The sequence below is a fragment of the Macaca fascicularis genome, chromosome 11 (genome assembly GCF_037993035.2).
Source record: "Macaca fascicularis isolate 582-1 chromosome 11, T2T-MFA8v1.1".
Lineage (NCBI taxonomy): Eukaryota > Metazoa > Chordata > Mammalia > Primates > Cercopithecidae > Macaca > Macaca fascicularis.
In genome coordinates, this window is record NC_088385.1 from 86683367 (window position 1) to 86697829 (window position 14463).

The 14463-nt window shown below is 36.5% G+C and overlaps 1 protein-coding gene across 21 annotated transcripts in view; it reads right to left on the reverse strand.

Annotated features, from left to right (window-relative positions):
- The window catches only part of PPP1R12A (protein phosphatase 1 regulatory subunit 12A), a 161906-nt gene that overhangs the window by 96211 nt on the left and 51232 nt on the right, over positions 1-14463 (reverse strand). For all 21 annotated transcript variants that reach the window (XM_005571627.4, XM_074007474.1, XM_074007479.1 and 18 more), the window contains exon 2: positions 3813-3943. In XM_005571627.4, coding sequence (XP_005571684.1) covers positions 3813-3943 — 131 coding nt within the window. The remainder of the gene's footprint in view (positions 1-3812; positions 3944-14463) is intronic.

The window sequence follows — 14463 nt, forward strand, 5'->3', positions numbered from 1 at the left end:
TAAAAACATGTTAAAGTAATAATATTCTTAAGAATGAAAAACTCAAGACAGTATTTATTAAAACAATGCATATGCTGAACATAAAATCAGGCTCCACAAACTCACTTCATTTACTTGTCTCCATTCTACTCTGAATAAAGGGCATTATTAAATAATCTGTATTTTTAGTTTTCCCTAGGACTTCTACCTTGTTAAGAATAAGCAAAAGTTAAGGGTAATTATTTTGGTGAAAATGTGAGATAATTGAGCCACAATATGAACAGCCATCATCCATCTGGTCTATTCACTTGGTTTCAATTACGCTACAGGCCAAATGTAAAATTGTTAAATGCCTAGAAATGAAACTGTAATCTGACATTCTTTGTTCTACTATTTCCAACAGAGGTTAAAAATTTACAACTCAATGTATCCTAATCATCCTCAAATCCTCAGAGTAAATGAATCTAGGCTTAACTGCACATATCAATAGGGATGATTTACTACTATTCTGTGCATAAATGCAGTTAGTGAAGAAGCATATAAACAAACAACTGATGTGTTAGAGATGATGATGATGAATTTGCCAAGAACATCAGACACACTTCCTGGAGGAAATGACCCTTATACAAACTGCATCTTTAGAGTTTGGTAGAAGCTGCTCAAGTAATGCAACAGCAGGCAAATAAACTATTATGAAGAAAGACACACTGAGGTAAACCAGTAGGGAATGTTGGGGAACTAAAAGTAGTCCAGTATTGACAGAGTGAAAAATGTTAAGTGGAATGCAGTATGAGAAAAAAGGCTCAGGAAGAACCTAGATCTTTCCAATTTTACAAATAATCTTAAATTATTGAGACTAAGTAGATTGGTCAAGGACACAAAGCTAGTGAATGGGAGGACTAGGATTTGCAACAAATTTAACTCCAAAATACTTCAGTTAGCACAGTGACCATATGCCCCAGTTTCCTATCCCCTGGTTTGTAACTATTGTCTACATTATTATTATTATTATAAGTGCTTTCTTTCATTCCTATAAAACATTCTGATCTGTAGACTATCTTCACCCTATCGATTAGGCCATCAGAATATTATTTTTCTATACCCAAGAAAACTAGGGTTTCAATAATTTCACTTAATCATTAGTGAAATTAACTGCTGAAAGAGGTGTTTTTAATGTATTTATTTCTTTTTTTTTTTTTGAAACAGGGTGTTACTCTTGTCACCCAGGCTTAAGTGCAATGGTGCTATTTTAACTTACTGCAACCTCTGCCTCCCAGGCTCAAGCAATTCTCCTGCCTTAGCCTCAAGAGTATTTGGGACTACAGGTGCACATCATTGTGCGTGGCTAATTTTTCTGTATGTTTTGCAGACCTGGGGTTTTGTCATGTTGCCCAGGCTGGTCTCGAACTCCTGAGCTCAAGCGAAGCCTCCCAAAGTGCTGGGATTACAGGCATGAGCCACCATGCCCAGCCTGCTAAAAGAGATTATGCCGATAAAAATAATTGAGCATTTGGAAGGATTTTGGGCTATCATCACCTTAACAAATCATCCAGTATATGCTAGAGTTAAACTGCCCTTTATAAAAAGTCATTATTGTAAAAAAGATCTCATGTGGCAGAAAGAATAAAAAGGAAAACTTATTCTTCTAATTTTAATCTGGTTCCAGGAAACTCCATAGTCTATAGCACAGTCATAAATTCAAACTAAAGTAATTAGACTAGCAACTATAGTCAACCTTGGCCCCAAAAGGTCACTTTTGTTTGTACAAGTCCTGTAAAGCATATATTCCATATCCCACTCTCCAAAAAATGAAAAGTAATAGTCACCCTACTGATAATATTAGCAACTGCAACAAACTGCTTACCCTTCTCCTCATGCTTCTTATATACTAGCAGGTAAAAGCTGAATATGCCAAGATATTTACTTTTCCTAGCTACAACATGGACAAATGACCAGGACCAGGCTAAAAGAAGTCTCATTATGGGATGTCTTCAGCAACTGGAGGGTTCCCTTGGAAAGGTTTTCCTCTTTGATGTACACAGAATATGGAGAGAATATTTTCTACTCGAAATCCATTTTTTATTTGCTTTTGGATGTGGATATGTAAAACACAATTCTAGAGTTGTTGCAATCATCTTGTAACCATGAGGGGAGAAGGCTAAGAATAAGATCCATTTTTGGGAAATGCAGAAGAAAAAACTGAAAGATCCCAGGTTCTTGCTGACATCACTGAGCTGCTTAATAAATCTAAATGTCCTTCCTCTAAATGATATTTTATCCTGTATAACAAGTGCCATTATTCTTTAGGTCATTTTAAATTGGGTATTCTATTACTTGCAGCTAAAAGCATTCCAACTTACACAATAGGTCTGTGACCTAATCAAGTCTATGCAAATAAATTATTCAAGACAATTAATATTGTCTTTTCAAACTCAGAAACATTAATACAAAAAGGAAACATAAGAATTAAACATCTGAAGAAAGAGGTTGAGTTTTCATTTTCCCAGTGTAGATACAAAAGGTAATGGTCAAAAGTTAACATGTACTATTTCCTATGAGCCAGGTCCTATGTTTGATGAATTACTTCAGTTAATCCTCACAACAAACCTAGGAAATATTACTTTTTAGAGGAGAAAACTAAAGCCTAGAAAAATTAAACAGCTTGCCAACTCCTTGATAGTGATTCAGGAGGCATACATATTCCATATCAATTAACTCCAGAGCCTACTCATTAAGTATAAAGATAAATACATAATTAACCGGTTTATTTTTTTTTTTCTATGAAGAGATTTAAGTCTTCTATTGAACAGGAAAAGTCCAAAAAGGAAGTAAAGAACTTGAGAATCATGATTGTTAAGTGTGAACAACCACTGCTGTTTTGCAATGGGAAAAAGACTTCCTCAGTTTATATACAAAAAAATTACGGCTCAGAAAGAGGAAACAAATTATGGAAAGATGTCGTATAGTAAGTGGCAGAGTCAGTAATAAAATTCAGGTAATTCAGACCTTACCGTTCCGAGGCCCACTTTTCATTTCACCATCCAGTTTCTGCCTTGAAATTTAGATATTGTATCTCCAGTACAAACGGGGAAAAAAAGTAAAATGTATAGAGATAAAACTATGAAGGCTTATTAAGATATTTACAGAGTAGAATTCTCATGTTTAATATTTATTCATTAATAAGCTTTGATATGAGCAGAGAGACAACACAACTGTTTACTGTGTGGATAGATAGTAACAAGAAAAATAATTTAATGAAAAAATTATTTTTCAAGATATCTACACTTCCATTGTTAAATGCTTAAAACAATCAGATGTTTTTAATATGTACCCACACATTAAAGGTAGTAGAGAATACAATGACTATTTCTCACAGAATTTTCTAAAACATGTATTTTTTTAAAAAGACAATCTTCAGAAAAACTAAGTAAACAGGCTCACTGGAGAACTATGTATCATATTCTCCCTATAGCAAGTAACCCAGTTGCCAATTTTAGGATTATAAAGGAATGGGTTCGACTGCTAAGTATTAACCCTGAATCATTTGACAATGCTCCAGCCGTACTCAAAAGAAAAAAGATGGAGACAGAGAACGTGTACAATTACTAATATTAATACAAAGTACCAAAGGCCAAAGAGGGTGGGAAGACAGAAAGAAGATCTGATTCTGAGAATATATGGATTCCCAATAACCACTTATTTTCTTTCTTGGAAGAATAATTTTCATGAATTCAAGTATTATAAGAGTTCACTCATTTATCTTTATCATTTCAATAAACACTCAGGTCTCTCAAATAGTATTAGAATAAAATTAAAACACAGAACTGGCTTACTCTGCAATATCAAGATATCCACAGGAAGCTGCTGCATGTAGTGGTATCCAGCCTTCATTATCAGGTTGATTAATATTTGCTCCATTTTCTACCAGAAACTTCACCATATCAACATTGTCATCAATGCAAGCCTAAAAACAAAACAGAAAGCAAGATTGGAAAAAATACGAATTAACCCTCCAAATAATATATCAATAGAATAAAATTCCTACTTTGTAGCTTTTATAATACAAATATTCTCTGTAAATAAATCTCCTGTTATTTTGACTATACTCTATCAAACACACCAATGACACTAAATTGTAAGAGTCCTTGCTTAGGTACACATACAACAGACTAGACTCTTTATGGCAACCCAATTTGGATAACAAGTACCTATTAAAATGAAGACATTATAATTAAGTATAATAATAGTCTCTACAGCAGTGGTTCCCAAAAATGTTGTCTGCTGGGGGAAGGGGGAGTAGATTCTTTTAGGGAGTTGATTAGGGCAAAACTGTTTTCAAGATAAAACTAAGATGTCATTTCCCTTTTTTACTTTGTTGACATGTACACTTGATGGTATAAAAGTACTAGCTGTAAAACTGCATGTGCTTTAGCACAAATAATGGCAGTGGCCAAAAAAAAAAAAACCAAAAAACAAAAAAACCCACCTCTGTTAATAGTCACTGTATCGAACACTTGGTACTCATAATTAAAAAAAAAAATTGCCAAGCACAGTGGCTCATGCCTGTAATCCCATCTACTTGGGAGGCTGAGGCAGGTGGATCGCTTGAGCTTGAGTTCAAGGCTGCAATGAGCTATGATCACACCACTGCACTCCAACCTGGGCTGCAATGAGCTATGATCACACCACTGCACTCCAACCTGGGCAACAGAGACCCTGTCTCCAAAAAAAGTGGTGGTTGGGGGGCAGCAATTTTTACTCATACACGTCTTTGACAAAGCAGTACGTGTTAAACCTTGGCCCTTGTACACAGGTCTTTTTTATATTCTCTATGGGAAGTATATGTTAAAGCACCTCTTCCAAGTATGATGGTTGTCTTGATGAAAAGCACTTGTGAGATTGAGATGTAAGCTGACTTAGCCACTTTTCAATGTAACATGTCTACTTAAAATGACAAACTACAGTTAGTCTAACTTTGATTTTTGGGAGATCTTTTCTTGCAAATGAACAAAATGAGTCTTGTCACTTCAAGAAAAGCAATTAACAGTATATTTGTTGCCAATAATAAACTCAAACTTTCAAGAAAAAAATGAATTATTTTAATTAAAAAACGTTATTTGGTAACACGGGTAAATCGCTGTTATTTTTAAATAAATAGTGTTTTAAATCCTCAGTTTTAAACTCTAAGACTGTAAATATTAATACATACAACCAAGAAAAAATGAATTAGTTACTTTAAAAATGTCATTTGGTAACAGGGGTAAATCATTGTTATTTTTAAATGAATCCCTGGTTTTAAACTGTAAGACTGTAAATATTCACCTACAGAAACAAAAGCTCATTGGAATCTTCAATAATTCTTAAGAGTATAAAGAAGTCCTAAAATAAAAAAATTTTGAGAACTACAGTCTTAAAGTAAATAAGGGAACTTTTATCAAATGCTTGCTTTGTGCCAGGCAGTATGAGAGCTGCTTTATCTATGATTTACACACATTATTCTCACAAAAACCCACTCCAAGGTACTCATTGTTCTCCACAACTGTTTCTAAAATCACTCTGTTCCAGCCACAATAGGGACCTTACTATTCCTTGACCAGGTGGTACCTCAGAGCCTTTGTTCTTGCAGTTCTCACTGTCAGGAATGCTCTGCCCCCAGATCTAAGCATGCTGATTCCTTTTCATCAAACAAATCTCAATGCAGATGTTTCTTCTTCAGGAAGGCCCTCCTGGACATCCTTTTAAAGTAATTCCTAGTACTCTATCACATTATCAATAATATCAATAGCCACAATTTTCTTATTTATATCTATCCTCTACCTCTACTAGAATCTAAACTCCATAATTTTCAGATTAGGGATATATCTGTATGTGAATATAAGTACTTTATACCTGTCCTATGAGATAGGTTGTATTCATAAACATACTCCATTTACCATGGGGAGGCTTTCTGGAATTGGCACTATTCATGAACATCATCCTATTGTCTCTCCTGAGATGCAATCCCCATGTATTACCAGGACTTCTGCCCAAGAATGTAAGGTCTGTGCCATGTATTTGACTTGGGGGATTAGGAAGATGGGATGAAATCCACTCAAGGAGCCTTTAACGTGAAAAGTTTTTTTCCCTCCTAATTTACACAAAGCCACTATCTGCCCAGAGGGCAAGTGGCCTTTTTTTCCCTAATTTGGTTAAAATTGAGTAAATGAACTAAATAGTTGCTATTTCCTATCTATGATAAACAACTAATACTAGGAGTATGGGGGCTGATGATTATCATCTCTGTACTCTAAAAGTATCTCTAATAAATTGATCAGTAGACAAATTAATTTACACTGTCATCTTTGGTTTATTGCCAAAAGATCTTTGCTGGAAAATTCATGTGCTACCCATTTAAATGTATAAAAAGCCCAAGTTTATTAAAAATCCGGAAGGATATTTTAAGTAGCTGTTGAAAGTAATAAAAATTGATGTGTCATTTAAAAAGTGGTTCTAACACATAGACCATTACTTTATCTACCCATCCCCTTAAAAGAGGCTTAGACACCAGCACAGTACTTAACCACCAAAGGAAGTTCCTGTTTGTTTATATTTGGGGAAAAAAACTGTTTTCTAGGACTGAAAACACATCAACAACAACAAAAAAGGATATTAATGTCAGACTGTAACTAATGGAGAAAACAAAAGAGCTTCTTAAGTGCCACTTCAACCTAAGAAAGAGCAGTTTGGGGCTGGCTGATGAGATATAATGGATCAGCATTATACACAAGCAATGAATAAATAAGATATGTATGTATCCACATTTCATAAATGAAGTCTTTGCTTGACTCTCACCTTTTTGGTACTGCCTTACTTGGACAGCACACAAAATTACAACCCCTTCCCCACCATTTTATATCCTGAGTATCTACTTTATTTTTCTCCATACCATTTATTGCAACAAACTATATATATTTTGCTTATTTATTTACCATCTGTTTACCCCACTCCCAGCATGAGAGTTTACTGAGAGCAGGAATTCTGCTGCATCCTCAATACCATGGTTCTTGGGCTCAATAAACAAATTAATGAATGTAGGAGGAAGCTAAGAATCAAAGAGATTAAGTAGCTTGAATAAGTCACACAGACAGGAAATGATAGGGCTGGGAATCTCACAGAGATGCTCAGGTTCCAGAAACTAAGATTTTCCCACACTTAACACACTGCTTTCCACAGATGTTCCTAGTTTATCAACACATTTCTCACCTGCAACAGGATATCACGCAGTCTATGGGCTTACTAAGTATTACTTGTATAAATGAAATAAATTTTCCTTAACTACCACAGAAACAGAAGAAATGCTTCTAGCAGCATTTCCCTAAGGAAGAAAATGACAAAGTTTCTATCAAGAAAAGCACTATGCAGTATACCTAAAAAGTTTTAAAGTGGGAGGCTGAGGCAGGTGGATCACGAGGTCAGGAGATCAACACCGTCCTGGGAAACACGGTGAAACCCTGTCTCTACTAAAAATACAAAAAATTAGCCAGGCATGCTGGCACACGCCTGTAGTCCCAGCTACTCGGGAGACTGAGACAGAACTGCTTGACCCTGGGAGGCAGAGGTTGCAGTGAGCCGAGATCGCATCACTGTACTCCAGCCTGGGCGACAGAGCAAGACTCCACCTCAGAAAAAAAAAAGTGTAAAAGCATTGAGAGGGAATCACAGCTTTTGGTTTTAGGTTCTAGTTCTGGCTGTGCCACAAATTTTGTGGCTGTGAACAAGTAATTTACTCTTTTTGGGCGTTGGTGTCTTCATATTTCAAGTAGAGGGAAGACGTGTGTGGGGGGGTATTTATCATAAAAATTCCCTAATATATTTAAAATTATTATGTGTCTATGATTCTTCCCTCTAGAACAAGTTATAAGCAAGCTTATGGCAGTTTTCCAAAGTGCCTAGAATATACCTTACAGATAAGAGATGATAAAATACATAGGCAACATTGATACAGATATTGCTCAAGAAAAGAACTATTTTTCATAGGGCAGTGGTTAAAAGAAAGAGGTTTGAGAATCACAGCTATTTAATGACAAAGAAACATATAAAGTATATTGTATTAGAAAGTAGTTTACAGAATGCTGAGATAAGAGAGTGACTTACTGTGACTTGCATAATCATTCACTTTCCTTGAGAAATCACACTGATTAAATTATTTCTCTTTTGAGACAGTCTTGCTCTGTCACCAGGCTGCAGTAGCGTGATCCACCGCAACCTCCGCCTCCTGGGTTCAACCGATCCTCTTGCATCAGCTTCCCGGGCAGCTGGAACTACAGGTGTGTGCTACCATGCCCGGCTAATTCTTGTATTTTTGGTAGAAATGGGGTTTCACCATGCTGGCCTGGCTGGTCTCAAACTCCTGACCTCAAGTGATCCACCACACCCGGCTGATACTGATGAAATTCTAATCACCTTTTTTTTCTCAACCTCTTTTTAAATCCCATAGGCTCCAAAACTGTATCCTGATTTTTATCCTCAGTATAAAAATATAAAACCCTACTTGATAATTATATGTAATACAAATATGATTGTTTTTCTAAAATGAAAAATATCAACAAGCAAGTAAGAAATGATCTTTATAAAAGAATATGGGGAAATGCCCTCAATATATTAAGAGGGTTTTTTTTTTTTTTTTTTAAGCCTACAACACTTGGTATTCCCAATAGTCTCCCATCCAAGTACTAACCAGATCCAACCCTGCTTAGCTTCCTAGACGAGATGAGATCGGGTGTTTTCAAGGTGGTATAGCAAATATTTTTAAAAAGGATGCAAATATGGAAATAGAAAAGGATAAAAGAATATAGGAGAAAACACATGATGTATTTTTTTAATGCCTAATGTGATTTAAAGTTTTATATTAATCCATTCTCATGCTGCTAATAAAGACATACCACAGACTGAGTAACTTATAAAGGAAAGAGGTTTGACTCACAGTTCCACATAGCTGGGGTAGCCTCAGGAAACTTACCATCATGGCGGAAGGAGAAGCAAACACCTCCTTCTTCACATGGCGGCGGCAAGGAGAAGCGCCAAGCAAAAGGGGAAACGTCCCTTATAAAACCATCAGATCTTGTGAGAACTCACTCACTATTGTGAGAACAGCAGCATGGGGGTAACTGCCCCCATGATTCATTCAATTACCTCCCACTGGGTCCCTCCCACAGCACATGGGGATTATGGGAACTACAATTCAAGATGAGATTTGGGTGGGAACACAGTCAAAACATATCAACTTTACCAAAAAAAATCATACAAGACTAAAAGAATATATTCTGAAGGTTAAAAATAATGGTTGTGAGACCCACTTTTATTTTCTTCCTTAATTTTTCCTACGTTTTCAAAATGTCTACAATGAATAGACGGTGTTTCATGAAAAAAATTCAAGAAGTTATTTCTTAAATAAAAAGTATTAAATGGTAATGTGGAAAAACAACCAAGGCTGGGTGTGGCAGCTCACGCCTATAATCCCAACACTTTGGGAGGCTGAGGCAGGTGGATCACTTGAGGTCAGGAGTTCAAGACCAGCCTGGCCAACAAGGCAGAATTCTGTCTCTACTAAAAATACAAAAATTAGCCAGGCACAGTTGCACATGCTACTTGAGAGGCTGAAGCATGAGAATCGCTTGAACCTGGGAGGCGGAGGTTGCAGTGAGCCAAGAGCACGGTACTGAGCTCCAAGCCTGAGCCACAGAGCAAGACTCTGTCTCAAAAAAAAAGAAAAACGACGAAATTGCTGGTGGAAGTATGAAATTCACACAACCACTTCAGAAAACTATCTAATAGCATCTACTAAAGTTATGTGGAATGAATAAATATACAGGGTTGGGTGTATGTGTATGAAGGGAGATACTATTCACGTAACAGAATCCTATAAATTGATTTAAAAAAGAACATTGAACAAAAAGAACAAAATACTGTTATCTTCAACAACATGAAAGAAATTCATAAATACATAAATGAGTAAAGAAGGCAGGTACAAAAGGATACATACTGCAGGTTTCCAGATAAAATAAGATCTGGTGATAAGACTTAGAACCAGGGTTAAATCTGTGAGAGAATGACAGGAGGGACATAAGGGGGCTTTCTGTACAGTTGGAAATGTCCCTATCTTTGTTGGGGTGATTTTTACATAGGGATATACATATGTGAAATTTCATTGAACTGTATACTTAAGAGTTGTATACTTTACCAATGTAAACTATACCTCAAGTTAAAAAGTTAAAAAAAAAAAAAAAGGCTACCATTTGAGACTACTATGTATCACTTAAAATATGTATTCCCTTAACTTCTATGCCTTGCCTCCTCAAGCTCCACATATCAAATGCAATCCTTCTTTTAACTGATAACCTCTAAATACTCTGAAAACATTTTTTTCCCTAAGAATTCTAGCATATTCTCTTTTTACGGCTAAATATCACTAATTTCCTTTAGCTACTCTTCATATTATATATACTAAAAAGTATACATGCCAAGACCATAGTAAAAGATCACATTAAAATATAGTTGGATAGTCCATAAATAACAATGATCACATAAGGGCTAAAATAGCAGTGGATAGAAAGTACCAAAATATCACTGAGGACATAAAGAGATCTTTTTGTGACTAAGAGGGTCCATATGGGTCCCTACATATTTGAGCATAGTTTTGAAGATTACATAAAAGTTCAATTACCAAATTAACTGGCAGGAACCTCACTGAGCAAAGACACTGCTGATTTTAAAAGTTATGGAATAAACAAACAGTATGTTCACTGGTGGTAGACAGTATTTGTAAGTTATAAAACAGGATAAGGCTAAGTGGTAAAAAATTTGAATACAATGCAAAGACTGTAGTTGTACTGCAGATTATTTTCAACCTCTTTTTACTTCAACACACAAACAGAATCTGCTACGTTCCCACCAGTAACAGTGGCTCAAGTAAGCAGTAGAAGAAAGTAGAAAAAAACACTTTAGAATTTCAAGATGATTCTTGAAAAAGCTATTTAGAGTTTTTAATAAGGGGGTGACATGATCAGATCAGTATTTCAGAAAGATCATAGAGGCAATAAGAGGAAAGAGCCTAAACAAGCACAGGTATCGGCACACCTAGTTTCACTGTGCCTCGTGGGTACTGAATTTTTTTGTTTGTTTACAATTTGAAGGTCTGTGGCAACCCGGTGTCAGCCAAGTGTATTGGTGCCACTTTTCTAAACACGTACTTACCTCATGTCCGTGTCACATTTTGGTAATTCTCACAATATTTTAAATTTTTCATTATTACTAGATCTGTTATGGTGATTTGTGATCAGTGATCTGTGATATTACTATTTCAATTGTTTTGGGGTGCCATGAACCATATTCATAGAAGATGGTGAACTTAATTGATAAATGTTATATATATACATGCTCTGATCACTTCACAAACCGGCAGTTCCCCATCTCTCTCCCTTTCCTGAGGTCTCCCTATTCCCTTAGAAATAACAATATTAAAATTAGACCAATGAATAACCCTACAATCACCTCTAAGTACTCAAGTGACAGGAAGAGTCATGTGTCTCTCATGTTAAATCAAAAGCTGGAAATGATTGAGCTTGGTGAGAATGGTACATTGACAGCTGAGGTAGGCCAAAAGCTAGGCCTCTTGTGCCAAACAGCCAAGTTGTTAATGCAAAGGAAAAGTTCTTGAAGGAAATTAAAAGTGCTACTCCGGTGAACACACAAATGGTAAGAAAGCAAAGCAGCCTTACTGCGGACATGGAGAAAGTTTTTGTGACCTGGATAGGTCAAACTAGCTGCAACATTCCCTTAAGCCAAAGTCTAATCCAGAGTAAGGTCCCAACTCTCTTCAATTCTATGAAGCCTAAGAGAGGTGAGGAAGCTGCAGAAGAAAAAAGTCTGAAGCCAACAGAAGTCAATTCATGAGGTTTAAGGTAAGAAGCAATCTCCATATTATACAACTGCAAGGTGAAGCAGTAAGTGCTGATGGAGAAGCTGCATCTGGAAGATGCAGCTAAAATCACTGATGAAGGTGGCTACAATTAAAAAATAAGAGTTTCACTGTAGACAAAGCAGCTTCTACTGGAAGAAGATGACATGTAGCACTTTTATACCTTGAGAGGAGAAATCAATGCCTGGCTTCAAAGTTTCCACGTACAGGTTGAATCTCTTTTCAGGGGCTAATGCAGCTGGTGATCTTAAGTTTGAAGCCAGTGCTCATTACCTATTCCAAAAATCCTAGATCCCTTAAGAATTACACTAAATCTACTCTGCCAGTGCTCTATAAATGGAACAACAAAGCCTGGATGGCAGCACATCTGTTTACAGCATGTGTTTACAGCACATTGTTTACAGCATGGCTTACTAAATATTTTAAGCCCACTATTAAGACCTATTACTCAGAAAAAAAAGATTCCTTTCAAAATATCACTGCTCACAACAATGAACCTGGTCATCCAACGGATCTGATGGGAGATGTACCGGATTAATGTTGTTTTCATGCCTGCTAACAAAACATCCATTCTGCAGCTCAAGGAGTAATTTCGACTTTTATGTCTTATTTAAAAAATACATTTTGTAATGCTATAGTTGCCACAGATAGTGATTCCTTTGATGGATCTGGCAAAGTAAATTGAAAGCCTCTTGGAAAGATTTCACTATTCTACATGCTATTAAGAACATTGGTGATTCATGGAAGGAGGTCAAAATATCAACATTAATGGGAGTTCGAAAGTTGATTCCCACCCTCATGGATGACTTTGAGGCATTCAAGACTTCAGTGAAGGAAGTAACTGCAGATGTGGTATAAATGGCAAGAGAACAAGAATTAGAAGTGGAGCCTGAGGATGTGACTGAATTGCTGCAATCTCATGATAAAGCTTGAATAGATAAGGAGTTATTCTCTTCAACAAGCAAAGCAAGTGGTTTCTTGAGAGAGAATCTACTCCTGGTGAAGACACTGTGAACACTATTGAAATAGCAATAAAAGGTTTAGAAAATGACATAAACTTGGTTGATACAGTGGCAAGGTTTGAGAGGATCGACTCCAATTCTGAAAGAAGTTCTACTGGGGGTAAAAATGCTATCAAACAGCATCACATACTACAGAGAAATCTTTCATGAGAGGAAGAGTCAGTTGATGAGGCAAACTTACCTTATTTTATGAAACTGTCACAGCCACTCCAACCTTCAGCAACCACCACCCTGATTAATCAGCAGCCAACATCAAGTCAAGACCCTCCACCAGGCCGGGTGCAGTGGCTCACGCCTGAAATCCTAGCACTTTGGGAGGCTGAGGTGGGCAGATCACGAGATCAAGAGTTCGGGAACAGCCTGACCAACATGGTGAAACCCCGTCTCTACTAAAAATACAAAAATTAGTTGGGTGTGATGGCGTGCGCCTGTAATCCCAGCTACTCGGGAGGTGGAGGCAGGAGAATTGCTTGAATCTGGGAGGCAGAGTTTACACTGAGCGGAGATCGTGCCACTGCACTCCAGCCTCAAGTGACAGATCAAGACTCCGTCAAAAACAAACAAAACCACCCTCCACGAGTAAAAAGACTATGACTGGCTGAAGGTTCACATAATCACCAGCATTTTTTTTTTTTTTTTTTTTAGCAATAAAGCATTTTAAAATTAAGGTATGTACTACAGCATTATGATTTTGCAAGATATAATGCTACACTACATTTAATAGACTACGGTATAGCGTAAACACAACTTTCATATGTGCTGAGAAACCAAAAAAATTTGTGTGACTCACTTTTTTGTGGTAGTCTGGAACCCAACCCACAATATCTCCAAGGTATGCCTGTACTCATATGAAACTGAGGAAGCTTAGGAGAAAATGAGAAAGGTTTAATAAAAGATATGAAGAGTTAAGATGCAGGAAGAAGCCATTCATGAAGACAACCATCACAGATTCAAGGAGCAGATTGGGAAAAGAAAGATGACAACTTTGTTTGTTTTGGATACACTGAATTTATAGGTGTCTGTATACGTATCTAACCATACAGATCTGGAGCTGTGAAAATAAATGTGGGAGGAAAATGTCAATTTGGGAATTATCTGCATTGAGGTAATAAAACAATGGGACTTGAAATCATTCAGGGAAAGAGTGTAGAGAAGTGATTTTGAAAACAGGAAAGGGTTAAGATTAAATTATGATTAGGATATTCTGCTTGGAAAACAGACATTTGTGATACCTTAGTCAGTAAACAGCTAAAAATAGAAAGTTCAAGACACCATTTAGTACAGAAGACAAATACAAAAATAGATGATTAAGACAATTACAGACATGTCCACTGTTTTTTATGAGAGCTGAGAAAAGAGAACTAAGAAAGAATGGCGGTTGTCAGGGAATATTTCCTGGAGGTGACTCATATACTTGAGTTTAGTGTAAGAACAAGTGAAAAACAGGTCTGGTATATACAGATGCAAAGCCAAATACTGTGAGGTAAACAAGATCCAGAAGAGGGT